The sequence below is a fragment of the Peromyscus leucopus genome, chromosome 7 (assembly GCF_004664715.2).
Source record: "Peromyscus leucopus breed LL Stock chromosome 7, UCI_PerLeu_2.1, whole genome shotgun sequence".
In the NCBI taxonomy this organism is placed as follows: Eukaryota; Metazoa; Chordata; class Mammalia; order Rodentia; family Cricetidae; genus Peromyscus; species Peromyscus leucopus.
Genome location: NC_051069.1, coordinates 19,146,831 through 19,174,239, shown reverse-complemented (window position 1 = coordinate 19,174,239; position 27,409 = coordinate 19,146,831). Strand labels below are relative to the sequence as shown.

General features: G+C 46.7%; 1 protein-coding gene across 1 annotated transcript in view; it reads left to right on the top strand.

Annotated features, from left to right (window-relative positions):
• Window positions 1-567: 567 nt before the first annotated feature.
• The window catches only part of Slc35f2 (solute carrier family 35 member F2), a 49,111-nt gene continuing 22,269 nt past the window's right edge, over window positions 568-27,409 (top strand). Inside the window, exon 1 of the mRNA XM_028864970.2 lies at window positions 568-977. Coding sequence (XP_028720803.1) covers window positions 868-977 — 110 coding nt within the window. The 5' untranslated portion in view covers window positions 568-867. The remainder of the gene's footprint in view (window positions 978-27,409) is intronic.

Genomic DNA, 27,409 nt, shown 5'->3' with positions numbered 1-27,409 from the left:
CGGGTCAAGGCCAGGACAGGCTGAGTGTAACAAGGCAACCCAACACACCCATGAGACAGATTTGCCTCACCCCGCGCCCCAAAGACACACTTCCTAGACCTTTGTTTTGCGAGGAAAAGAAACTGTAATTTTCTTTAGTTCTTTCAGGGAGAGGGAGGGAGACCTGGACACAGGGGCGGGGTCAGTGGGTCCTTCCAGTTAGCAAAGTTCAGGCTGGCACCAGCTTTCAGGGTCCTGTAGGACATTATGGGAACCAGCCAAGATAACCTCTTAACAGATCACCTCATTTGCTGATTTCAAACAAGGAACTATAAAATCCTGACCTGCGCTGGGCAGGATAGCGCCGGCCTGTAAATCCCAGCCCTCTGGAAGCTAAGGCAGGGAGAGTGCTGCGAGTTCGAGGTTAGCCTCGGCTACGTAGTGAGTTCCAGGATAATCTGGGCTATAGAGCGAGACTTTAGGTCAAACAAACGAATCAAATCAACTCCACCCACCCCGGAAAAAAAAAAAAAAAGAAGCCCAACCTCCTAATTTCTTAAATTTACATTGTGCCCTACCCAGCACTGACGCTAGCTGAGGAAACAAACCTGCCCTTTCTCCCCCAGCTTCCCAGCTTCCCAGCTTCCCTGAGGTGCCAGGTGATGATCTGCAAAAGCATTGTCTGGCCCTCAGGGCTTGACAGTTAATGATTTGTCGCACGAGCCGGGCGGAGGAGCGCGGGGACGCGAGCAGGCAGGCGAGCCAGTACAGCCGGAGAGCAAGACAAGGCGCGGGCTGAGTCCTCGCCGTCCTCCCAGGCGCCGCCTCCTGTCTTCCGGGCCGGGGCACTTCGCGGGGTTCCGGGCACGCGAGGCTCATAGGGACCCCATGGAGGACGAGTCGCCGGCGAGCGAAGGGGTCGCGGAGCCCCAGGCGCTGGGCACCGTGGGCTCGATCGGGAGCCTGCTGAGCAGGATCCGAGGCAAACTCTTCACCTGGTGAGTGCAGCGCGGGGCGGGCCCGGGTGGCGGGGACCCAGGCAGGACTCGCTGGCGACCCGCGCACACGTGTCTGCGGAAGCGGCGGCGCCCCGACTTTGGCGCCGCGCACTCGGGAGGTCTGGTTTCACCTGGATGCTCCCATACATACACCCTTAGAAGCCGTGGCGATGCGTTTCAGAGGATGTGCAGGGAATTCATCCAGCTGGCATGGTGAGGTCGGTCCCCGTGCGCTCCCCCGCGGCAGGGTGGGAGTCCTGGGGGGACGCCGTGGAGGAGGGCTGCCCACCCTGGCGCTTGGCAGGTGGAAGTGCTGCCTTTCCTGGCGCGGCGCCCGCATTCTTTCAGCTCGGGATCCTTTCCCACCCGGCCTGATAGTGCCTCCAACTGGAGTTCACTCAAGTGAGAAAGCTGGGTTAAGTTTTGTGCTGTTGCGAACTTGAGACTGCGTCTGCCCTGTTTTGGGGCCTGAGCGAGGTGACATGGCCACCTCTGGAGCTAAGGTCCTGGGAAGCAGGTGGCTGATGTCACTGTGCTCTGTTGGGCCGTAGGTAGAGATGTTCTTAAAGAGTTGGCAGCGACTCTGGGGAAAGCTTTCTGTGGTCACTGGACGACTTGCGTTCTGGAGACACATAAGAGGCTAACATCCAAATAACGAGATCCATTTACCGAGCCTTCACTCCGTGCCAGGCACTGCGCTTAGCCATTTATGTGGACAACAGCACCACATCTCCTTCTCTTTAGGATATGGCGCTATTGTTAGAGCCACTTTTTAGGTTAGGGAAACACAAGGCTAAGCAATTCACCTGGGGATTATGAGAGTGCCAGGGCTACAGGCATATGCGGCTATCCACCCTGGGCAATGAATTTCAGGAAAGATTTTGAAAGCTACGCCCTTGAAAAGGCATCTCACTTTCAGAGCTGGTCGATAAATGTGTATACATGCATTTTTTTGGTCATAAATAAGCATAGTTTTAAATAGATACGCATGTTCAAAGGGGTCAACTGGCCCCAAATCGACCATTCTCTTACAGCCGTGTAATGTCCTGATATTTTAGCAGTAATTTCTTAGCGGGGAGACGTTACAGTGATATCACTGAGGGCTCAGACTTTGAATTCAAAGCTTAGTGAGCTGGTCTTGCTTGGACAAGTCACTCAATTCTTGTGTGCTGTTTGAGGATCGTTGGGGTTACTGCAGCACAGTGTGAGAGTTCATGCTCAGCATGGGTCAGACCCTGGGTTCAGTTCTCAACAATAGCAAAAAAAAAAAAAAAAAAAAAAGAAAAGAAAAAGAAAAGAAAAAAAGTGGGGGGTGAGGGTAGGTAGGAAGGCAGTAGTATGTCTCAGTGGTTAAAGGCTCCTGTCACCAAGCCTGATTATCTGAGTTCAATTCCCAGAATATACACGATGGAAGGAGAAATAATTTTCCAAAACTGTCCTCTGCTCTTCACACATGTGCAGTGGCATGCATGTCCACCCATGCCCACATACAAGGACACACTAAATAAATAGATAGATAGATAGATGGATAGATAGATAGATAGATAGATAGATAGATAGATGGATGGATAGATAATGCAAGAAAAGATTACTAACAGTCTTCTACAGCATCCTTCCCCCAACCTGCTTACCCTGGGGCTGTGAGAGGATTTCCTTGGTTGACCAGCCAGCAGTGGGAAGAGAGAGGCTGGCCCACTACAGTGTCCTGCACGGATTAGTTGCCACCGTGAGCTCTCTCCAGTCCCCAGTAATGGGAACATGTGGTAATTGGGAAGGTGCCAGTGACCCCAAGGCTGGGGTAGATAATCTAGCAGATATCAGCTCAGCCAGAGGTACTTGCAAATATGATTTTCTCTTCATAGGGTGTTTTCAGATAGTATGTTTTATAATCAGAAGAGTCTAATAGCCTCTTGGGATTTCTTCCATCTTTCCGTGAGGTTTATTTTGCACCTCCCTGGGGGACTTTTACTTTCTTGAGTGATGGTGGTTTGTGGGTATTTCACACTCCTGGCGGATGGGCCTGTTTAACAGCAGGCATTGTTCCTTTTCACTTGTGCATTCTGCACGACCCTTAGCACAAGAATGAATGAATGAGTGAGTGAATGAATGAATGAGTGAGTGAATAAATAGCTGAGAGATGATAAAGTTCTTTTCTTCCTACTTTTCTCTGCTCATGAACCATTTCTTTTTCTGATCCAAAATTGCATGCCAGGAAAGGAAATGAAGCCCAACACTACGCTTCTAGAGTCCGTAACCATATTTGCTCTTATTCTGGCTTTAGCTTCCCCACACCCTTTTTCCCATACAGTGTCTTTCTATTGTCCTGAGCTGGTCACTGACTCTTGGGGTTAACTGATCCTCTTGCCTGAGCCTCCTGAGTACCTGGAACTACAGGTGTGTGTATCTGGTTTCCATGACAAAGTCTGTGAAGCATCCTTTTCATTATACCACACTCTGACTGCCTCCCTGTGGTGGTGAAGTTTGTTCTGACCGTCACTGCCTGAAACTTTCTTTTTTTGTTATTGCCGTTTTTCACTGTCTTAAGGAGGCCATGCTGACTTTCTTTCAGGTTGCTATGTTATCTGAAGCTGGCCTTGAACTCCTAACCTTCTTGTCCAGGGTACCATGGGTATGGAGATAAGATGGGACGCAGAGGAGATAGCTTATAGTTTCATAGAGATTTTTTTGTTTTGTTTTCTTTTTTTTTTTTTTTCCCTTTTCTGTGCCTTTCACCAAGAACACCACTTTTGACATGTGGGTACTAAGTACAGGGAAAAGTTAAGGGTGTGGAGCAGATTGCCTTCTTTATCTGAAGTGTATATTCTAGGTGACCCCAACTCCCTTAGGGCACGGACATTTTTTTTTTTGTTTGACTTTTTGAATACTAGATGACTAGACTGATTATGGTGGTGCCTGACGGTAATATCAAGCACTCAGAAAGTGGGATGAATGTTCAAAGGCATTCTGGGAGTTCAAGGCCAACTGTAGTGATACCGTGTCTCAAAGACGGAAGAGAGTGGGAAGAAGTATAGGATCACTTGAGTACTCATCCCACAAGTTCAGTGAGCACTTACTGTCTGAAGCGTTCACAGTAACAGACCTGGAATGTTCCCCAATAGGTTCTGCCCTTGAACCTGACCTTTTGTTTGTTTGTTTTTTGGAGACAGGGTTTCTCTGTGTAGCCCTGGCTGTCCTGGAATTCACTCTGTAGGCCAGGCTGGCCTTGAACTCAGAGATCTGCCTGCCTCTGCCTGAGTGCTGGGATTGAAGGCGTGCGCCACCATCGATGGGCCTTGAACCTGACTTGTTGTTTATTGTCCTCTAGTCAAATAATATACTGTAACAAAAAGCCATGGATTTCCAGAAGTGCCAGAGGACACTTATTATTTGTAAACTATCGGATATCTGATACACAGAACTTAATTTATTCATATATTTCAAAATGCAGAATTCCTTACGATTGTCAACTTTCTGTCTCTAGCAGAAAACTTTATTACTTCATGTGCTCATCTTTCCTTAACAAGCTGTTGATGCATTGCTTTTTATTGTGTTTTTGTAACACAATGCTGGTCAGGTTTGGTTTTGTTGTTTTCATTCAATACACCTTAGGTGTCTGTAGTGTCCTAGGCCCTAAACTAATCTTTGTGAGTGGAGGGTAAATATGATTTAGTTTCTGTTTGCAAGAGGGCTCATAATCAAATTATAGTAAAGGAATCATGGTAAGTGCCAGAGGAGTAAGTCCAAAGTTCGCTGATGGTGTTGGGCTACGGTAGTGAATAGAGCCGCCTTCCAAAGTTCAGGGTTGGCACAAAGGGGGGCAGAGGGCAGGCCTGCCAGGGGGAGGACCAGCTGAGAAACTTGAAGTTTTGTTCCTACCAAGTGAGAGAGGTAGCCAGGTTGGAAGGGCTAGAGAGTGTTTCACTTAAAGGACTGCTAGGAACTTAGTGTGGAGAGGGCATGGACTGGAGGAGGGTGAACAGTAGTAGGCCAGCAGTCTACAAGTGCACTTCTTTTTTTGGTCAGTGCACAGGAGCACTCCTTGCCACCATCCATGAGTCTCCAGGAGTGGAGCACTCCTTGTCCCCATCCATGAGTCTCCAGGAGTGGAGCACTCCTTGTCCCCATTCATTAGTCTCCAGGAGTGGAGCACTCCTTGCCACCATCCTTCAGTCTCCAGGAGTGGAGCACTCCTTGCCACCATTCATCAGTTTCCAGGAGTGTAGCACTCCTTGTCCTCATCTATGAGTCTCCAGGAGTGGAGCACTCCTTGCCACCATCCATGAGTCTCCAGGAGTGGAGCACTCTTTTGTCCCCATCCATCAGTCTCCAGGAGTGGAGCACTCCTTGTCCCCATCCATGAGTCTCCAAGAGTGGAGCACTCCTTGTCCCCATCCATGAGTCTCCAGGAGTGGAGCACTCCTTGCCACCATCCATCAGTCTCCAGGAGTGGAGCACTCCTTGTCCCCATCCATGAGTCTTCAGGAGTGGAGCACTTCTTGCCACCATTCATCAGTTTCCAGGAGTGGAGCACTCCTTGCCACCATCCATCAGTCTACAGGAGTGGATCCTCTTTATCACCATCTATCAGTCTACAGGAGTGGCACACTTCTTGACCATTCACCAATCTATAGGAATATCAGTTTATGGTTTTTTTTTTTTTGTCTAGATGTATGTCTGTGCACCACATGCCTGCTTGGTGCCTGAGAGATCAGATGAGGGCATTGGATCACCTTGGACTGGAGTTACAGTTGTGAGCTGCCATGTGGGTGCTAGGGACTGAACCCATGTCTTCTGGAAGAGCAGCCAATGCTTTTAATCGCTGATTCATCTCTCTAGCCCCATGAAGGGTGTTGTTATATGGCATCGTTTAAGGAAATTATAGGAAATGAGAGCATTTATATGCTTTGTGCTGTGCAGGCCTGGGTAATCCTTTATCCTACCAGTCTTTGTAAATTCTCCCAGCCCCATTCTATTGTGCAATTAATTACTATCTGCTTCCTCTAGACTTAGGAGTCAGGAATAATGTTAAGTTTTGTCCACTGTTTTATAGTTTATTATAGCACACTTTGAATTGAATAATTCCTCATGGGGGAGCAGCTGTGCATCCTGGCCTCTCCCCAACAGATGCCAGCACAACACCCTTACCTCTCAACATACACACAATATGACGATCAAAGATGTCTGCAGACATTGTCAGATTTAAAAAAAAAATATTTATTTATTTATTTATTATATATACGGTATTTATTATGTATACAGTGTTCTATCTGCAGGCCAGAAGAGGGCACCAGAACTCATTATAGATGGTTGTGAACTGCCACTCGGTTGCTGGGAATTGAACTCAGGACCTCTGGAAGAGTAGTCAGTGCTCTTAACCTCTGAGCCATCTCTCCAGCCCCAGATGTTTGTTTTTAACTGCCTCAGATATCTGGGCTCCACGGTGCCCAGTGACTTCCCATTTCCACCCTCGGAGCACAGCTCCGTGCTGGGTGTTGGTTCTCCTGTTGACCCTGGCGGGAGCGCACAGTTGAGTGCTTTGCTGGGTGCTGCTCCCATCTGACCTGTGTCCTTACTTCCTCAGCACTGCAGGGAGTTGTCCAAGGACGTGCAGTGACCCTCTCTGTGTGGTACGGGGAGACGTCAGAGTAGAACTTTTCTAAGAGGCCCTCCACTGGCCTCTGGACCCAGCGTGCAGTCCTCTCCCCAGAATATTTCTAGACAACTTCTAGGTTCATCCTACTTTGCTCCTTCCAGGGCTAATCTGAAAGCAGAGAAGATGGCGGCGGTCAGAGCTTATTCCTCATCTTGACAACATTTCTAGAATATTCCTGGAGCCCATCTCCCCTTCATCCTTACGGCCCTTACTTCCGTGTAAACCTTATCATCTCTCATCTGGACTCTGTGGCTTCCACCCATGGTTTCACACCATCAGAGAGATGTCAAATCAAACAAAAGGGTAGCCATTGCCACCATCAAACGAGAATTCCCTGTTTACATTTCATCAGTCCTGTGACACACCTACACGGTTTGGTTTCCCATTTGACGGAGCAGATGAGTAATTTGCTTGGAACACATAGCCAGTGAGTGGCAGAGAGAGATGGTTACGGCTGATTCTAAAGTGAAACCCGCTTTGCTAGTTCTGAGGCCTCATCCTTATCATTTTTGAAAGCCGAGGCTTTAGGGTGCTGCCCTTGCCCTGTACCGATGGCATATAAATTAAGAGGTGTCTTGGGAGTCCATGGAGGTTCCTCGGAGGCTCCCCTGGGGAGCAAGTGAAGAACAGGACCTGGTGAGTTTCTTAGCTGGTCTCTGGCATCCACAGATTCATTGTTCTTGCCGTTCGTGTAATTGGGATTTTATGCAAGATGTCCGGATTATTAAGAGCAGTACTCCAGGCTGGATGCCTTGGAGACAGCAGGAATTCATTTCTTGTGGCTCTGGAGAGTGGGATGCCTGAAATTGAGGCTCTTGCAGGTTTGGTGTCTGGTGTAGGCTATTTACTGCCTCATGGATGGCTATCTTCTCACGATGCCTCATGCATGATGCCTTGACATGGCAGATGAGGTTAGAGAGCAATCTGGGACCTCTTTTGTGTGCCAATCCCAGTCATACAGAAGAACCCTGACCTAGTTACTTTACTCATTGTGATAAACACTGTGATCAAAGCAACCTGGGGAGGAAAGGGTTTATTTCATCTTATGTCACAATCCGTTACACAGGGAAGCCAGGGAAGGAACTCAAGGCAGGAGCTGAAGCAGAGGCCATGGAGGAACATTGCCTACTGGCTTGCTCTCCATGGCTCATTCAGCTGGCTTTCTCATGCAACTCAGGGCCACCTGCCCAGGGGTGGCACCAGCAGGGGAGGTTCAGCCTTCTCATATTGGTCATTGATCAAGACAATGCCCCACAGGCTTGCCTATAGGTTAGTTGGATGGAGGCAGTACCTCAGTTGAGGCTCCATGTTTTCAGCTTCTCTGGTGACTCGTTTCTGTCAAATTGACAAAAACTAACCAGTGCACATCCTCCTTCCCTAAGCACCTCCCAAAACTGTGCCCCTGCCTACTGTCCGCTTGGGCATGAGAGGCTAACACAAGAATGTGGAGAGGGTGACAATGTTTAGTCTCTCTCTGGGTTTGTAGAAAGTGGCAGCGGACACAAGTGTGAAAGCCACGGTCACCCAATCTCCCAGGACCGCAAGTCCCTCTCCTGGTGGCCTCCCTCCTCCGTCTCCCTCTTCTTCCTTTGTGCCTGTTCATAACAGTTGACTCAGTGCTTTAAAAATTAGGCTAAAATGTACATAGTTTGAATTCTCTCTTTTTAGTTACTTCTGTGTGTGGTGTTTACAGACATTAGAGGCAGGCATCATTATACAGTGCAGCCTCCACCACTGTCCTCTTGCAAAATGTGTTCATAATTCCAAAAACAAAACAAAAAACCCCAAAACCAACCCTGCCTTCTTGGCCCTGGCAGTCCCCCCCCAGCCCTCATCTTCGTCCCTTCCTTTCTTTTTTCCTCTCCTCCCTTCCTTCTTTCCTTCCTTGCCTTTAAAGACATTTGTATATTTACTTATATTTATCTGTGTATGTGTGTGGTCATGTTTATGCTGCAAGTGTATAGAGTTCAGAGTTCAACTCGGGTAGAAGTCATTCTCTTCTTCCACCACGTGGGCCCTGGGGATTAAGCTCAGGTCATCAGGCTTGGCAGTAAGTGCCTTTACCTGCTGAGCCACATCCCCAACCCCAGTCCACTTCGTGTACGAATCTGACTTCTCTGGATGCCCCTAGCGATGGCCTGGACTCACACAGTATTTGTCTCTGTGGGGGTAGTTAGACTTCCCCGTGCCAAGTCCAGGGTCTCAGTCCCCTGCCCACCCTCGACTCCTGGTTCATCTCCCAGAATGATGATCGCTCAGAGACAGACCCCTGTGCTTCCCTTGTGACCACCCAGCCTTTTCCCCGGGGCTCCCTCCTTGGTGCTTTTTGCATTCTTTCTTCTTGTGGAGGCTTCAAGAGTGTTGTAGACAGTGCCAAGCCGGGATGTGCGACGACTCCTTCCCACCCGCCCTCACACCCAGCTCGGTCGCATGCCCCGCTTCTCTATCTGTAAGGTATATTTCCCCACCCCTCCCTGCGCTTACTGTTGAAAGCTTGGCAATAATTACCACTAGCCCTGGAAAATGCCTTAGGGCAGAGGCTGGAGTTCATCTCAGAAGCCCCTGTGGTACTTTGCCCTTGGCACAAATCCAAAAAAAAAAAAAAACGGTAGCAGTTCTTCCCCTTCTGAAGATAGGACAGGCCGATGGGAACAGTAAAAACCTATTTTTAAAAATGGAATATCTTGACTTATTATCTTTGGCAGCTTCATGCATGTAAATAATGCACTCTGATTATAGATGCACCACCGACTCCCTCTCTTCCTCTTTGTGTCCTCTCTGCTTTGGTTGTTAATGACCCTCTGAGTCCAGGTGGCCCTGCCTGTTGAATGCTAGCTGACCTGTTGACTTGACTTTGTGCAGGTAAGTATAGGTGTCTTCAGTTGATGGGTGCAGCGGCCATATCATGACCCAAAGACAGAATTTCACACACTCCTCCCCGTCCTCCAGTTCCTACATTTTCCCACCCCTTTCGTGAGCCTGAAGGATGGGGTGGGGTGGCTGTAGATGTCTCATTTATGGCTGGGCATCCAATAGACACTTATTCTCAGCACTTGGCTAGTTCCGAGTCTCCACATTCACTGCTGACCACTGCAGAGAGAAGCTTTTTTGGCCAAGGTTGAAGAAAGCACTAATCTATAGGTATAAGCACAAATATTTAGAAGGCAGTTTGACAATATGTTGTTTAGCAAAATGCAGGAGTAGGTTCCTCCTGGGGCCTGTGACCTCCCTAGCCATGGGCTTTTGACCAGGCTTATAGTACCAGACATGAATTCCTTCCTGTGAAGCCATTTTCAAATTCAATCTAAAAGCAGTTGCTTAACCCCTTGCCGTTCATACCGCTATTACATCGCTGGACACACCTTGCCTTTCAGGTCGGTGTTGTAGCGTAGAGGGTTGGCTGCATAGGTACCATTGGTGTCTTTTCTCTCCCAGTGGTCTATATAGCACCTTCTGGCACTATGGAAACTAGTCATTAAAGAGAGTTTTCAGGTCACTTCCAGCTTGATTTCTCTGTCTTGCACCCAAAGTGTATTGTGTCTTCAGCAATAGTCTTACCATCTAGTTCTAGTGGGTAACCAAGAGCAACGGCGGTAGCCTGTGTTGTTCTGGGAGCCTGGGGGCCTTCCCTGACCAGTAGCTCATCCACAGGGAGGTATCCCATACCCAGCACTGAGACCTTCATTTAACAACCCATCATCTGGGAGAATCATGGTCTACCCATGTGTGGTCCCCTCCTCTTGTTAGCTGTGGTAAATAAGATGTGAGAGCTAGGGCAGAAGGAAAAGTAGGCTCTTTCTGAAGGGCAGCTTTCAGAGATGTTTAGAAGGTGGCCACATGGGCAGACGATGGGAGCTGCCATTCCTGGAAACTCTTTTGAGAAATGTTTTGGTAAACTCATTTAAAAGTTAGACGTTGGGGCTGTAGCTTAGTGTGTAAAACACTGGCCTAGCACACCGAAGGACCTGGGTTCAATTCCCTGGGTTCAATTCCCCAGCACTTCCTAAACTGGGATGGTGGCACACAGCTCTTTCATCCGAGGAGAAGAATCAGGAGTTAAGGTCAATCCAGACTGAGCCAGCTCCTGGCCTATCAGGGCTACATGAGACCCTGTCTCAAAACAGTCACAACCAAACAGTTGGATCTTTACAACACACACACACACACACACACACACACACACACACACACACACACACCGATTTCCTTCTGTTACTGAGGATCATTAGAGAACTTATTTCAAGCAGGTTGGTTTTCCAGAAGGCTTCAAGCTCCCTCTTCTAAACACCGACTTTACTTAAAAATTGAATCGAGTGGCACTTCTTGTGTAGTGGATCTCTCACTTCTGTTAATTCATCTATGCAGGATTTTTGGCAGCTACTCTCCAATATTGAGTTGGCTGGTGCTGGACAACTCTCTAGGGTAGGCCACTCCATTTAATTACTCAGCAGGCCCATTTGCTGTTAATCCTAGAGATTTTGTAAAGAAAAAAAAAAACTTTACTTGAAATTCTTAGCTGGATATCATAGTACACTTTTGTAGTCCTACCACTGAGAGACTGAGGCAGGAGGATTGCTGTGAGTTTAAGGCCAGCTTGGGCTACATAAAGAGTTTCAGGACAGCTGGAGATAGTTAGCAAGATCCTGTCTCATACAAAACAAAAAGAAAAGAAATAAAATTCTTTTTCCAAAAAATTGATTTACTTATTTAGTGTATATTTATGTATTTGTTCATGTGTATGCAGTGCATGTATCTTTATGCACACAGAGGTCAGAAGTGTTGGGTGTCCTCCTCTATTGATCTCTACCCATTCCTTTGAGGCAGAATCTCTCCCAGGGCTCAAGTTTTCTTGGATCAGTTGGAACCCACCAAGCCCTAATAATTCCTCTGTCTCCATCTCTTTTGGAGCTGGGGTTACAGGAACACTCAGGAGCCCTAGCTTGTTACATGGGTGCTAGGATTCGAACTCTGGTCCTTTGGGTTGCACAGAAAGTTCTTGTAACCACTGAGCCATCCTTCTAGCCTCAAGAGATACAGTTAAGTTCTTCACTGCACATTTAAAACCCAAGAACACTCTCCTTTCCATACACAAAGTGCCTTCACCCTGGCACCACCTCCCTCCTGTGAGTTTAACTGATTTTTCTGAGTAACAAGGATGTGCTCCAGGCCATCTAAGTGAATTATTTGTTTTATTTCTTCTAACTTTTACTCCCACGTTGTCACGTGTGACTTTTTCTGTGTTATCAAGCATGTCTTTGGAAACCTGTGTTCTTTTAAAATTATACTTTCTAACTATTAAACCCTCCAGGAACCAAGCTACTTAGTATTTTAGAACTACTGAAAAGCAAAGTAGGAATAGTGGCATGCATGAAGACTTCGTATAAATAGTTTTGGTTTTTAACAAGTTCTAACAGATTATCATCCAGGCCTGCCTTGAACTCACTATGTAGCCAAGGACAACCTTGAACTTCTAATCCTCCTGCCTCCACCTAAATGCTGGGATTGCAGGCAAGCACCACACTACCATGCCTGATTTATGAAAGGTCTTGTTGCCCAGATTTGGGGATGTTTATTTTGAATGGTTATAGGAGTCTACAGTAATTAAAACAATTGGACAAATTTAACTACTATACTAATGATGTGACCCAGCTTCCATGAAAGACCACGACGAGGTCCAAAACTCCTTTTTAGTCTGTTTGTTCTCTCTCTCTCTCTTGGTTTTTGAGTTTCTCTTCTTCTCCTGGCTGTTCTGGAACTCACTCTGTATGTAGACTAGGCTGGCTTGAACTTGTACATCCCCCTGCCTCTGCATTCCAAGTGCAGGGATTAAAGGTGTGTGCCACCACCACCTGGCTAGTTATTTTTTTTAAAAACCAGAATATTTAAGAGAGAATATAATTCAGTTTCCTATTGAAAACTTGAGGCTGGGTCCATGCATGGTGCAGTAGATCTGGCCAGAGCACTCTGGAGACATTCCTGCTCTAGATGAATTTAGAAAATATTTTCAAAGAGTAACTCCTTCCTTCCATGTAGACCAGGCTAGCCTTGAAGTTTTGGCGGTCATGCTGCTTCTGTCTCCCTACTGCTAGGAACAGAGGTGTGTGACATTGTGTCCAGCAGCTCCTGCCTGGTTTTCACGCGGGCTGTCAGGCGAGAGGTAAAAACAGCAAGAGCTGAGCTTTGCCGAGCATGGTTAGCTGTGTACTCCAGAGTGATCACAGTATTCCAGGGCTTCAGGGAACATTAGTTCATGTAATCCTTCTGTTAACTTCTTTTCCTCCGGGATATGGGACGGCCTGGAACTGGTTTTGAATCAGTTGGTCTTAACCTCCTCAGTGTTGGATTAAAGGTGTGACCCGCTTTAAAGAACTGTCTTGTTTGTTTTTGTTTCAACGCCTCAACCTTCTGCTTCTGCCTCCTAAGTTGTACCCCAGCTCCAAGTACTGGGAATTAAATCTAGCGTGCTAAGCAAGCAGTCTACATCTGACCCACATTCTGCTTCTGCTAATTTTCTGCATTAGCTTCCCCACTTGAACATGGGGAAACCGAGGCAGAGGGAGCATTAGTAATCCCACCTGATAGGATCAGTCATACTGTAGCCTGGAACGAGCCATGCTTCCTTCCAGTCAGGCAGTTTGGCCTGGTGTTCTGTGCTGCTAGCCTTGGGTACTTTGTTGCCCCTTGTGAGAAGGATAGTAAAAGCAAGCAAGCACACAGCCCACCCACCCTCAAAGGACCTTTGGCAGCCTCCCTCCCAGCCATTTGTGTCTCTAAGCATGCCTGACAGTACATTAACCTCAAGATAAATATCTTCCTGAAACATCACTTAACTTATTTGTTCAGACTCCAGTTGCACAAAGCAGATTAATCTTAATTCCTGGCTCATGATATACTCTCAGTGTTGGCACATGAATAGCTCTATTAATTTTTTTAATGTAATGCATTCCCATAAACCCACTGCTATCCCTAAACTAGAATTTATATGCGCCAGTAGTCATTCCCTTCTTCACCCCTTATCTGTTCCACTACAGATAACTATAGATAGTCACCACCTGAGTCCTCCCTTCACCATTTGCTAGCTTTCAGATCTATTACATATTTATATGTATGTATGTATTTTAAATATAGGTTTTTGTTTTGTTTTGTTTTTTGTTTTTTGAGACAGGGTTTCTCTGTGTAGCTTTGTGCCTTTCCTGGAACTCACTCTGTAGCCTAGGCTGGCCTCAAACTCACAGAGATCCGCCTGCCTCTGCCTCCCGAGTGCTGGGATTCAAGGCATGTGCCACCACCGGCCGGCTTAAATATAGTTTTTATCTGTATGACTTTCTCTTCCCTCCTTCCCCTCCATCTCTCTCTGTGAAAAGGGTCTCACTATATAACCTTGGCTGGCCTGTAACTCACTGTAGATCAGGCTGGCATCTAATTCATAGAGATGTGTGCCTGTCTCTGCCTCCAGAGTGCTTGGATCCACCATGCCCAGTTCTTTCTTTTAGACTGGGTCTCAGTTACCTCAGGATGGGCTTTGTATTCCATATATAACCAAGGATGACCTTGAACTCCTTCCTCATTCTCCTGTCTGCACCTCCTTAGTGTTGTGGATTTTCAGCTGTATACTGCAATGGGAAATATCTATATATCTAAAAGGTATTTTATTTATTTGTTTATTTATTTATTTTTTTGGTTTTTTTTCAAGACAGGGCTTCTCTATGTAGTTTTGGTGCCTGTCCTGGATCTCCGCTCTGTAGACCAGGCTGGCCTTGAACTCATGGAGATCTGCCTGACTCTGCCTTCTGAGTGCGGGGATTAAAGATGTGTGCCACCACCACCCAGCTCTAAAACGTATTTTATTTTATTTTATTTTTTTTTCCAAGATAGGGTTTCTCTGTGGTAGCCTTAGTTGTCCCAGAACTCACTCTGTAGACCAAGCTGGCCTCCAACTCACAGAGATCCTCCTGCCTCTGCCTCCAGAATTCTGGGATTAAAGGTTAGCACCACCACACCCTGCCTAAAAGGAGGCAGAAGAGGGCATCAGATCCCCTGGAATGAGAGCTACAGGGAGTTGGCAGTCACCTCGTGGGTGCTGGGAACTAAGTCCAAGCGTTCTAAAAAAGCAGCCAGTGCTCTAAACTGTTGGGCCATTCCCCCCCCCTCCCCCCATTTTTTTGGTTTATTTGGCTTACACTTCCAGATCACAGTTCATCATTGGAGGAAGTCAGGACAGAAACTCAAGCAGGGCTGGAAGGAGGCAGGAGCTGATGCAGGGGCCATGGAGGGGTGCTGCTTACTGGCTTGATCCCCATGGTTGCTCAGCCTGTTTTCTTATAGAACCCAGAACCACCAGCCCAGGGATGGCACCACTCACAATGCGGCCCTCCCCCACCAGTCACTAATTAAGAAAATGTCTTCATTTTCTTAAGCAGCTGCACCTTATAGAGGCATTTTCTCAACTGAGATTCCTTCCTTTCAGGTAACCCTAGCTTGTGCCAGCTTGACGTAAGACTAGTCAGAATACCCCTATTCGTTCGTCTCTCTTTTTAAAACTTTAGATTCTACACATGAGAGAAAGAATAAGATAGTCAGCTCCTATTTTTTATTCTTAATTCTATGTGTGTGCCTGCACACGTGCATGCGTGCGTGCGTGCGTGTGTGAGTGCACTAGCTTTACACGGATGCTCTTTTCCTCTTGTCTGGTAGTAGAAGATCTCTTTTGAGAGCACCGAGGGAGAGTGGGCTGGCTGAAACCAGTGCCAGCTGGGCCTGACTTAAGGGAGGGGTGTGACAGTTTTTCTGGTTTGAAACTGGTGGGTGTTAAAACGCTGGAAAGGACCCAGTGACTCACAGGAAATCTCCTCAAACACCGCCCCTCCCAGTCCTCTCACTGGGCCCGGTCCCCAGGAGCTTTGAGATCTGGTCCCCACTTCTGTCCTCAGACGACTGGCTGGCAACCGCTGAGTGATGGGTTCTTAGGGAAATCCAGCTCACCACTGGCATGGGAAGACAGATCTATTGCTTTACAGAGTCAAGGAGGGCGGAGCTGCCAAACCGCAGCGCGGAGGCAGCCGGAGCCAGGAACCCAAACCACACTAGGGCTCCAGCTCCGTGTCCCGCCTTCCTTCACTGTGGGCTTCTTGCTTCGGACAGCGGGTCAGACAGTTGTCTTCATTTGAAGACACGCATCTGCTGCAGTGTAAACCACACCAGCAACCAGAGGGAAAATGACTTTTGCTTTGCTAATCCACAAGCAGGTAAATTTAGACGTTGAAAAAAGTAGCCTTTCCAAACTTTTCATTAGGTCTCGCTCTAATAAATGCAGGCATCTCTAAGAACTCCATGTTTTATGGGCTGTGGCTTCCTGGCTGCCTGTTGAGAGCAGGGTTAATCTGCCCTCAGTTCTTTTGCCAAGTGGTGGGCAGAGCCTGCCTCGTGGATTGTCTTAGGGATGGAAACTCCTGCAGGTCAGTGGTGTGGATGTCACCCCAGGTTAATCCTGCGCGTCTTAATTCTCCCCTCAGCCCCTTTCAGGAGAGATTTTATGCTGTCTCCCTGATTTTCACCAAAACACCATGCATTGAAATATTTGTCAAACATGCCCCAGTGGGCTGTTCGTCAGTGCCTGTTGTTAGAGATGTGGGGTAATTCATATCAGCCGGTCCCTGTGTGGCACTGTAATCCTCAAGATCACATTTTATTACGGTTATCAAGGGACAGTGTGAAAAGCAGGAAGAACACAGACTTAATACTTCCCCGAATTAGGCAAGTTATTTCCCCGAATGGCTGAAGCTCAGTCTCTTTCCCATGTGACTGCACCTGTAGTCCCTGTCTTGCAAGAGTTTTGGTCAGGTTTGAGTGACGAGTAAGGGTGTTTAATGTGATATCTGGCCCACAGGTATTTTCACTCCACCACTTCACATCTGTTAGGATATGAAGGTGATTATTAATATTCTTTTTGTGAGTCTTCAGAGACAGAGGTAGTCCTTTTTCAGTACAGCTCCATATCTCTGCATCTTTATCAATAAATAGGAGCAATAACATCGCCTCCCTCAATAGGCTGTTGGGTTAAAAATGAAGTAGAGATGTGAAATCCTTAGACTAGTGCTCTGTAGTGTGCACTCAGTCATGATCCTTACCATTACTGTTACCACTATGTTTTATTTGACTGTAGATATGGGGGAAGCAGTCAGAATGTCCATGATGGTGTCTGCATTCATAGACCAGTAAAACAAACGCAATGCATGCTGTCACAATGTAGAAAATGGGATTAGGAGGATTATAATCAAAACGAAGTAGGAATTTATAGGTTGACAATCTGGTACTGGGCCCTTTTCCTTTGTGTGCGTGCGTGCGTGCGTGTGCATGTGCGTGCGTGTGTGTGCGTGTGCATGTGTGTGTGTGTGTGTGTGTGTGAGTGTGTGAAAGCAAGGGGACAAGCCACTGTGGTCAGTTCCCTCCTCCTACCATGCAGGTCCCAGGTATGGAACTCAGATAGTTAGGCTTAGCAGCAAATGGCTTTACCCACTGAGCCAACTTGCCAGTCCCCATCTCTTTCCTTACCTTCTTCTCCCTCTTTTCATCTTCTGAGCCTGGCAGATGGAAAGAACACAGACGGGCGCTAACATCATCTTTGGACTTCAGTGTTTCTGTTTTGATTGACATTTGAACTTGGTCAGGTGACAGAATCTTTGCAAAGATGATGTGTACTCTCACTGTTATGTGAAAATCCAGCAAGTTAATAATATATGTGGGAACTCAGTGTGGTGGCCGGTGCTTCCCCTAGTTCCTCTTACTGTATGGGGGAGAGAGACTATTAACACGTCCTCTATGTTCTTGACTATGTAAGGCTCACACAGAACTTGAGGTGTAAGAAGAAACCACCAGATTTACAAGTTTAATTTTTGTTCATTTGTGTAAAACTATTTTATCAGTTTCTGGCTTGAAGGCCTGGTTTTTATCACCTCCCCCACCCCCACAAGTGGTGAGTGTTTTAATCCAAAGTGGCTCCTGATTGACTTTGCCCACAGCTACTTAATAGATCCTTTATTTGATTTGATTATCTTTCTCCTAAGCAGATTTACTAAGAAGAATGTAAGTAGTTCTAACAGTAAGCTCTATACTGTTTTTAAAATAGCTCATGCTAATCAGTTTTGTCTATTAGTTGTCTGTGGCTGTCCTAACAAACTGCCTGCCTCGGCCCCTCAAGGGCTGGGATTAAAGGCATGTGCCACCATGCCTTAGCCTCTAGCCATGTTTTAAAATTATGGCTTATAAAGTGATCGTGTCTCTGTTATTTCATCTTCATTAAGTTTAGGCCAAAGCAATGTGACTTTACTATCTTTCATTCCGTGGCTCAGAAGGCCAACCAACAGAAGCCTCATTGGGCCAAAATTAGTATTGGTAGAGCTGTGTCTTTTTCTAGATGCTCTAGTTGGGAATCCCGTCCTTTGTTTCCAGTTTCTTAAGAGCCACCTGCATGTCCTATCTCCTGGCTCCTTCTCATCTCCAAAGTCAATGTCTCTAATCCTTCTGTAGTTACCTCTTTCTCTGATTAAGTTGAGAAAGCTTCTTTCTTATTGGACCTTCCTGGATAATAATCCACGACAGTGTCCCCAGCTCAAGGCTTTTAACCAGTGTCCTGTTTACATGTTTGAGGGGAGAATGTGGCTATTTGTGGAATGGCCTTTACTTCCCTCCCACATTTAGTCACAGGATCTAAAATGGTGATAATGAAACAAGTAGCTTTAAGGGTGGATGAGCACACCTATAATCACACCATTTGGGGAGCTGAAGCAGGGGGATGAACAGTGTGAAGTCCGCCTGGGCTATGCAGTGAGCTGTCCTGGATTTGGTAACAGTGTAGCAATCATTTACATCAGGGAAATCTTTCTCAGTTCTTCTCAGTTAGGTAGCTCTCCACGCATACTCATTCTTTGAAATTACCAGTCAAGAACTATTCCCGCTGGGTTCTGTTTGTGCCACAGGGTTGGGAGAGATTTTGTGGGTGCTGATTCCCCTGGATGAGTTACTCGTCCACAATGGTGCTGGAGAATGCTCTTCCATCTGATGGGATGGTGGTTCTCATGGAGTCTCCCCACACCTATCCCTTGTATGTGTGCTTGTGTACCGTATGTTCATGTGTGTGTGCTGGTACGAATGTTTATGCGTGTGCATATGTGGTGTGGAAGCCAAAGAACAAGCTTGAGTGTCATTCCTCAGGATGGCTATCCTGGTGGTGAGCCACCATGTAGGTGCTGGGAACCAAACCCACGTCCTCTGTAAGAATAAGTATTCTTCTATCTATATCTATCTCTCTATCTCTGTCTATCTATCTATCTATCTATCTATCTATCTATCTATCTATCTATCTATCTATCTATCTACCTACCTACCTACCTACCTACCTATCTATCTATCTATCTACAGAGTTTCTCTGTGTAATCCTGGCTATCCTGGAACTCAATCCATGTCCTCTGCAAGAGTAACAAGTACTCTTATTTTGTTTGTTTATTTATTGGTTTTTCGATACTGTGTTTCTCTGTGTAACCCTGGCTATCGTGGAACTCACTCTGTAGACCAGGCTGACCTCACACTAGGAGATCTGCCTGTCTCTGCCTCCCAGGTGTTGGGATCAAAGGCGTGCGCCACCACTACTGTGCACAAGTACTCTTAAACACCGAGCCATCTCTGGCTCCTTTTTGGAAAGATTATCTCTCACTTTGAGCTGGGGCTAACCGATTGAGCTAGGCCAGCCCCTGGGATCTGCCTGCCTTTGCCTTCTTAGTGATGGGGTTACGAAGGTGTGCCACCATGTCCAACTTTTCACATGTCCTCTGGGGATTGGGCTCAGGTCATCATGCTTGCACACAGTCTAAGATACCTCCCCATCTTCCATGGCTTTAATCTTGACCTGAATAACTTCTCTTCATTCTTTGAGTCTATGAAATACCATGAAATCCCCTCCCGGCTGCCCATTTCTTAACACTCACCCACTTTCCGTAAGTTCTTGACTGTTCTTTACTTCCGTGTTGTGAATCCCAGGACATCAGGGGATCTCTCTCTATTTCTCTATGTTTTCAGAGTCACACATTGTTAAGATCCCCCTGGGTCCTAAAACTATTGCTAACTGATATCACTAAAGAGTGTCATATAGGGCTGGAGAGATGGCGCAGTGGTTAAGAGCACTGTCTGCTCTTCCAGAGAACCTGGGTTCGACCCCCAGCTCCCACATGGCAGCTCACAACTGTCTGTAACTCCAGTTTCAGGGGATCCAACACCCTTGCACAGACATATGTGCAGGAAAAACACCAATGCACATAAAATATAGATAGACAGACAGACAGACAGGTAGAAAAGAGTGTACTATAAGTCATGATGAGGACGAAGGAGACGACTCAGCAGTTAAACCACCTGCAGATGCTGGCTGGGCACGGCAGCTAGCCTGTAAACCCACCGTAAGAAAGAAGATCTGAAGTTTCTTCACAAATCCAGCCCTAGAGCTCGACTTCCTGAACCTTTTCTACTCTTGGTGTTCAAAGGCTCGGGGCGAAAACGCCTCCCAGCTGAAGCAGCAGCTGAAGGTTTCTTATCTTTTAAGGACTTTGACTCTTGTGGCAGAAAAGAATTTTAGAATGAGCCAGAGTTGGAGTTTATGAGAAGGCATTTTTAAGCACAAGAGTTGAAAGACAGGTGCTTGGGAAGACAGTAAGAAACACCCGAGCAATGGGTGTGGGACATCTGGAGGGGGAGCTGATGAAGTCTTTACTGGTTGGGGTGGCTTCTCACCTCAGACTTAGATGATGTCCTAGGGTGGTTGGTTCCTATGCATTGTTCAGGCTGCAGATGATAAGGTAAAACTCTTGTTTGCAAGGGTTGCAGGAAAGTTGAGAATATTTGATTTTTGACTGTAAACAAAGCTTTGGTCTTGTTTTTGAGATTCCCAGAAAATATCTGGGAAGAAATAAGACTGCTTGAAGGTCACACAGGCTTGGGCTCTAAGCCAAGTTCATTGTTATTTTAACATTTATGTATTGTTTCTGTGTTGGCAGCCTTCATGACAAATGTTGTTAACTGTATTGGAGTTTTTGAATCTCAGTCTGTGAGAGGTTCCAACCAGACTCTGTGGTGAGGAGCCCTCTTCTCTTCTGGTACCCCATAATTTTCTCCATCTTTCCATCCTGTCACCTTGGGCTCTGTCTTCCATTCAGATACAGAAGTCTTGCTAATGGACCAAGAGACTTCCCCCATTGCCAAGTTTCTTTTCTAGAATTCATGCTGCCCAGCAGAACTGATCACTACCACTCTGCTCCATTACACTGTACATTGTAGCTTATTTTATATTTCTATTTTTTATTTTTTGCCATGCTAGGGATCAAACCTAGGGCCTTGTGTCCACCACTGAGTTACACCCTAGCCCCACATTATTGATGTTATCATCATCATATTTATTTGTTTAAATTTATGTGTACATCTTTGTAGCTGTTATGTACGTTCAGGTGCCCAAGAGGGCCAGAAGGGAGCATTGGATCCCCTGGGACTGGAGTTGGTGACTGTGAACTGACGAGGGTGCTGGGAACTGAGCTTAATCCTCTGCGAGAGCTCTCAGCAAATGTATATGCTCTTAGCTACCAAGTTACTATCTCTCCTGCTCTAGTTAATTCATTAATTAGGCTTTTTGAGACAGGGTCTCATGTAGTCCAGACTGACCTTGGATTCACTCTGTCATCATAGAGGATGACCCTGAATTCCTTATCCTCCTGCCTCCACCTCCCAAATGCTGGGTTACTAGTGTGTGCCTCCATGCCTGGCTCCACCATATTTAAATGATTGCTTGCTGGTATTTGTCTTTGGGTCCACACTATTAGGACCTTTTTTTTTTTTTCTTTTTCCTATCAGAGATATTTAGCCTAGTAAGAGCTCATATTTCCTGAACCTTCCCATTTGTACAGATTAACCAATTGCCTTCCAATTGTGAAGCTGAGCTCCCACTGATGGGATGAGATGCAGTCACTACCACCACCACCAGGGATAAAATAAAGAAGCCCTCTTGGCCAGGTGTGCTTGGGTTCCGGCACACACACCTGCTTTGCTGAGTTACTTTATATTTTGCATGTGTTCCTTTGTGCATGACCAAGATCACTCTTCGTTTGTTCCTGACAACGTGCTTCTGGGTTGCACTCTAGAGTGGTTTTGTCTTAGGACCCATCATAAGCTCCATCATCCGTTTGCTGCGGATGGGCCGCTGCAGCCCTCAGAAAGCCTGGCTCTCCCTGCAGTGTTAGCCTTGCTGTGGTCCATCCAGCCAGTTCTTACTGATTCACACCCAGCCCGAGATGAGTGTGAAGCTGCCTTTCAGGGGCCTGAGACTTGCACACGAATCCGGACAGAAACAGATGCTTTGTTTAACTTTAGGTCTTCCTCCATTACAAATTTCTTTTGTTTTTCCTTCTTATTTTGGCTAGGAATGTAGGAATTCTATTTTGAAAGATTGCTACACATTGTTCCTATCCTTGCATTTGTGAATAATGAAAGTATTTTTTTCCTCTGTCTTTTAACTGATCACACACTGGAACTCCTGATTAGCAAGAGCAAATGAGTGTTACCACACTAGATATAATTATAGCTGAGACCACACATATGTGATGTTTTAGTGTGTATGAAAAATCTTGTCACTGGGCATGGTGATGAGGGGCTGTGATGCCAGCACTCTGGAGGTGGAAGCAGGAGGATTCTACATAATGAATTCGAGGTCAGCCTGGGGTATGTGAGATCCTGTTTCTTTCTCTCTCTCTCTCTCTCTCTCTCTCTCTCTCTCTCTCTCTCTCTCTCTCACACACACACACACACACACACACACACACACACGTAAGTGCACAAAACTCTGTGTGTGTGTGTCTATTTGAAAACAGGGTCCCACCATGTAGTTTCTGCTGGCCTGGAGCTCTCTATGTAGACCAGACTAGTTTCAGACTCACAAAGATTCACCTTGCCTTTGCCTCTCAAGTTCTGGGATTAAAGGCATAAGCCACCATGCCTAATTTATAGCCATTTTTTTTAAGATTATGACTTAAAAAGTGATTATTTCATCATCAATAATTTTCCAGAGTTTATACAAACTCTCCTCCTTCATCCATCCTTTGGTCACCTCATGGAACATAATTTGGATAGAAAACACAGGGTAGGGCCTGGAGAGATGGCTCAGCGGTTAAGAGTACAGGCTGCTCTTCCAGAGGACCTGGGTTCAGTTCCCAGCACCCATATGGCAGCTCACAACTGTCTGTTGTTAACTCCAGTTCCAGGGCATCTGACACCCTCACACAGACACACTTGCAGGCAAACACCAATGTACATAAAACAAAGAGTGCCCCTTTACAAGCTGGTGCTGCTGTTAAGCCCCAGGTGCAGACATTTTATGTCTCAGCCCACTGCAGCATCCTTACCGTACCTAGAAGGTCCGTTCTTCCAGCTGCTTCCAGACCCCATGTGTTTTGGTTTGATAAGAATGGCCCAAGCTTGTTTTGTTCACTTCCTACCCCAGTTCTGGAATCAGCCATTTCCCCAACATTCTTTATTCTTTTAGTGGGCCTCAGCATTTAGCTTCTTTGAAACAGAGAATCTCAGGGCAACTGACAAAGGTATTCAGGTGGTTCACATCCCATTCAACAATAAAGGTGCTGGGCTAGAGCTGTGCCTGTCAACACCATAGCTGAACGTTCATTGAAAATCAGCCACCTACATTGCCATTCACTGTGCGCATTGGTCACCTCTCTTGTCGCTGTGAGAAAACGCCTGACAAAAGGTACATTTGGCTCACAGTCTGAGGCTGTCATGGCATGGAAAGCATGGTGGCAAGAGCAGGAGGCCGCTGTGCACATGGCATCTGGGGTCAGGAAGCAGAGCCATAAAGCTTTATGCTCACTTTCTCCCTTTTATTCAGTCCGTGAGATGGTGCTGTCCACACTCAAAGCGGATCTTCCTTCTTCTATTAAACCTTTCTGGAAAAACTCTCATGGACACACATGTCTTTGGGTTTCTATTGCTGTGAAGAGACACCATGACCACAGCAACTCTTATAAAGGAAAACCTTTTTTTTTTAAAGGAAAACCTTTAAGTGGGGCTGGCTTACAGTTCAAAGGTTTAGTCCATTGCCATCATGGTGGGAAGCATGGCGGCATGCAGATAGGCATGGTGCTGGAGAGGTAGTTGAGAGTTCTACATCCAGATCTGAAGGCAGCAGGAAGAGACAGTGAGCCACCGGCCTGGTTTGAGCATCTGAGATTCTGAGATCTCAAAGCCCACCCTCACAGTGACACTTGCTCCAACAAAGTCACACCTCCTCCAGTAAGGCCACACCTCCTACTAACAGTGCCCCTCCCTATGGGCTTAAGGAGACCATTTCCTTTCAAACCCACAATACCCAAAGGTATATTTTCATGATGAGTCTTAATTCACTCTTGTTGGCAATGAAGATCAACCATCATGCTGTGTAGAGAAAAATCTACTTGAATTAATTGAGTTTGTTTACAGTATAATTAAAATGCTCTAGAAACAGAACTGGGTGGCTTATGTGTAAAGTGTGAGGACTTGGCTAAATGAATATTTCTCTTCAGTTTTCTTTAAATAAGTGTACAGAAAGTTATTATCCCCCGTGAGGTGTTTATAGGTGGTAGACAAGATGGGGCTTTGAGTCTGCCCAAAGTAGCTACACGTCATAGATGTCTTTCAGCTTTAAAGTTTTTTCTTCAGCTGACAACATGTAGTTTTGGCAACACAGATTTACTGAGACATGAAGTGGAGGGGAGCCATGGATCACAGTCAAGTGACCAGTTTCACCGGTCATTTGGACCACTTTAAACAATCAAATGAAAAGGAGGGACTAATCAAGCCGTTGCCTTTCTCATCTTGTCTTATACTTCTCTAGGAGATGCTTAAATAAACCCACTGGGGTTTAGACTCTGCTTCCTGACAATCTGGTCAAGTTGCTGTAAGCAGAAGTTTTGGCTATTACTTTGATTTGCTTTTTAGCCTCTGATGATTTTGAAATATACATCCAAGTAAAGGACATCTGGCCCAACTTGAAGCTACATTAAAGAAGTGCTAGAGACGGGTGATGGTCATTATGAAGAAGACCTGGGGACAGGGAAGGTGGTCATTGTGAAGAAGACCTGGGGACAGGGTGATGGTCACTGTGAAGAAGATCTGGGGACAGGGTGATGGTCACTGTGAAGAAGATCTGGGGACAGGGAAGGTGGTCATTGTGAAGAAGACCTGGGGACAGGGAAGGTGGTCATTGTGAAGAAGATCTGGGGACAGGGTGATGATCATTGTGTCTGTCTCTTATGTATACTGTGTAAAGTTTGCATTTGAATTAGGCACAGAACCAAATGGTAGCCTTCCTTCAGTTTCCCTTGAAGCTCACCAGGAAGTATTCCAACCTGTCTTCCGTTAGGAACCTTCTGCGGGAAGTCCTGACCCTTGGCTGCCGGCACAGCTCTTGTTCCCACTCTCCCATTGTATCCTTTCTGTATGGTTGGCTCTAGATCCTCATGGAGACAGAAACTTAGGGATATTCAGCAGCAACAAACGCGCATTCTGTGCAGACATTGTGCTGACCACGAAGGCTGCAGTGTCCTGCTCTTGGAACTTAGGGTTTTGGAGTGTGAGCCATAAGGAGTCTGTGGGGTACTGTGCTCCAGGGGCTTCTGGAAAGAGCCTGGAATGGAAAATACGTACATTGAAGAAGTTCTAGATTCCTTGGGTTTGGTATACGCTGACATCCAGAGCTGACTGACAAACCTACTGAGTGAGGCAGAAGGAATGTTAGAAGCTGGAGGAGGGAGGGGGTGAAGTGTTGTGGAATGCTGTCTTCCGGGCATGACGTGACTCTTGCACTCTTGAACTCTTAGCAGCCATGGTTAACTGCACAAGACTTGAACATGATTGGGCCTATCAACCTTCTGTCATGGAAGTGGGAGGGACTCCCGAGGCTCTGATCTTCCCTGGGGGTCTGTTGACAGCTAATAGTTGCTAGGGAAGGGAAGGGAGAAATATTTTCATCAGTGGTGTAGCCACTGGCAAGTTGCCCATACTCCTGTAATTAACCCTAATTAAGTTCTCTCATACACATCTACACACACCTATCCCCCCCCACATGAGCATGACGGGGAAGGTGATTAGTTAGGAAGAGGAAGGGGTTAAGAGAGCGTAGTGGGGATAAATATGATCAAAATATTATGCAACTCAGTGTTATGTGTGATCAGTATATATTAATAAAAAACTTTAAAAGAATTTACTGAGTGAATAAAATGAAGTATATTTTTGCTTAAAAGCAACGCACAACTGTGTTTTGAAGTGGAAGAGATATTAAGCTATGTACTTCAGACTTTTCTGGAAGAAAGAAGAGGGGGTAATGCTTTTCTTCTTTCATTTTTTTGCTTCTCAAGTTCATAGACTATCTGTCAACAGCAGCGCAGCAGAGAGTTAACAAACTCGGCCCATTTTCTACCTTCGAAGCCCCTCCAGGCGGTGCCTGGGTTCCTGGAGGCCCTGCTCCCAGGGCGAGCAGGCAGAAACTGGGAAGTCCGCCTTGCAGGCAGAGCACTTCCGGCCCTTTGAAGTTCACCTCTGTTTGAAGACTGTGGCAGGATACAGTCCACAGTGGGACGCGTGTTGTTTCCGGGAGCCTCCCTTAGCCGGGGAGCGTGGTGTGTGGTGTGGAGTCTGCTCAGAATTCTTCCACACTCGGCCCCTTTTGGTAACAAGCAGATATGCATGTGGGGCCTGACGGTGTTCTAGGCCTTCTTGATTTCCCTTCTCCTTAAACCTCCACCCACTCCAGCTTCTCTCTGTCTCTCCCCGCCCCCCCGCCCCCCCCCCCCGCCCCCGCCCCCATTATAGATGAGGTCATTAGGATTTGGAGCCAGGAGAGCGTTTCTGTCACTTTAAATCTCCGCATTCGACTTGGAACACACACTCTCTTCTAGGAGGCAGTCAGACTTAACTTGGAGGACAGTTGGCTTAATTGGCTCTTGTAGACTACAAAAATGAGCTGCCTGGAGGAATTCTGCCAGTTCATGAGCAGGGCTCAGTGCCTCCACGTTTCTTATTCTAACCTATTTCCCGTTTCTTGTTGCTTTCAAGTCCCTTATGGGCTATGACCCACAGTCTGGGTTTGATTAGCTTCTCGGGGGCTTGATTGGATTGTCTGTGCTTTCTACTGTGAATACCCACCCGACTTGCTGGTTTTGCTTGAGGAAGGGGTGTGATAAGAGGAGAGAGGCCAGGATGGGTTACTTCCTAAGGCAAGGTGAGGGCGGGGCTTTGAAGAAGAGGTCTCCTAAGGTAAGCTGTGCTAAACAACCCTGTGGAGAGAAGGCTGGGCAGAGTGGTAGAGAGGGGCCAGGGAGAGTGGGGAGAAGATGCAAATTTGGGAAGACAGTAATCGGTGGGAGGGACAGGAAGACCCAAGGGGATCTGAGTTTCAACGGTTGGTGCCTTAGCTGCTTTTGTCTGGGTAGGGCCTCCTCAGCCCCAGCCAGTGCAAACCACGCCCCCTCAGTGAGGCGAGCTCCAGAGGGAGAGGTAGCCTCCCTCGGGTCTTGCTCGTGCCCTGGCCTGTAGAGGTGAAATGTCTGGAAAGCAGTCATACCTCCTGGGAGCCAGTTTCAATCCTACGTTCATCCTGGTGAAAACTCCTTTCAACGGCCTAGTGGGGATTGGCTAGTTCATGACACCCTTCTCTTTCTCGAATGGTGCAGATCCTTCCAGCTCCTTCTTTGGGGCTGCAAGA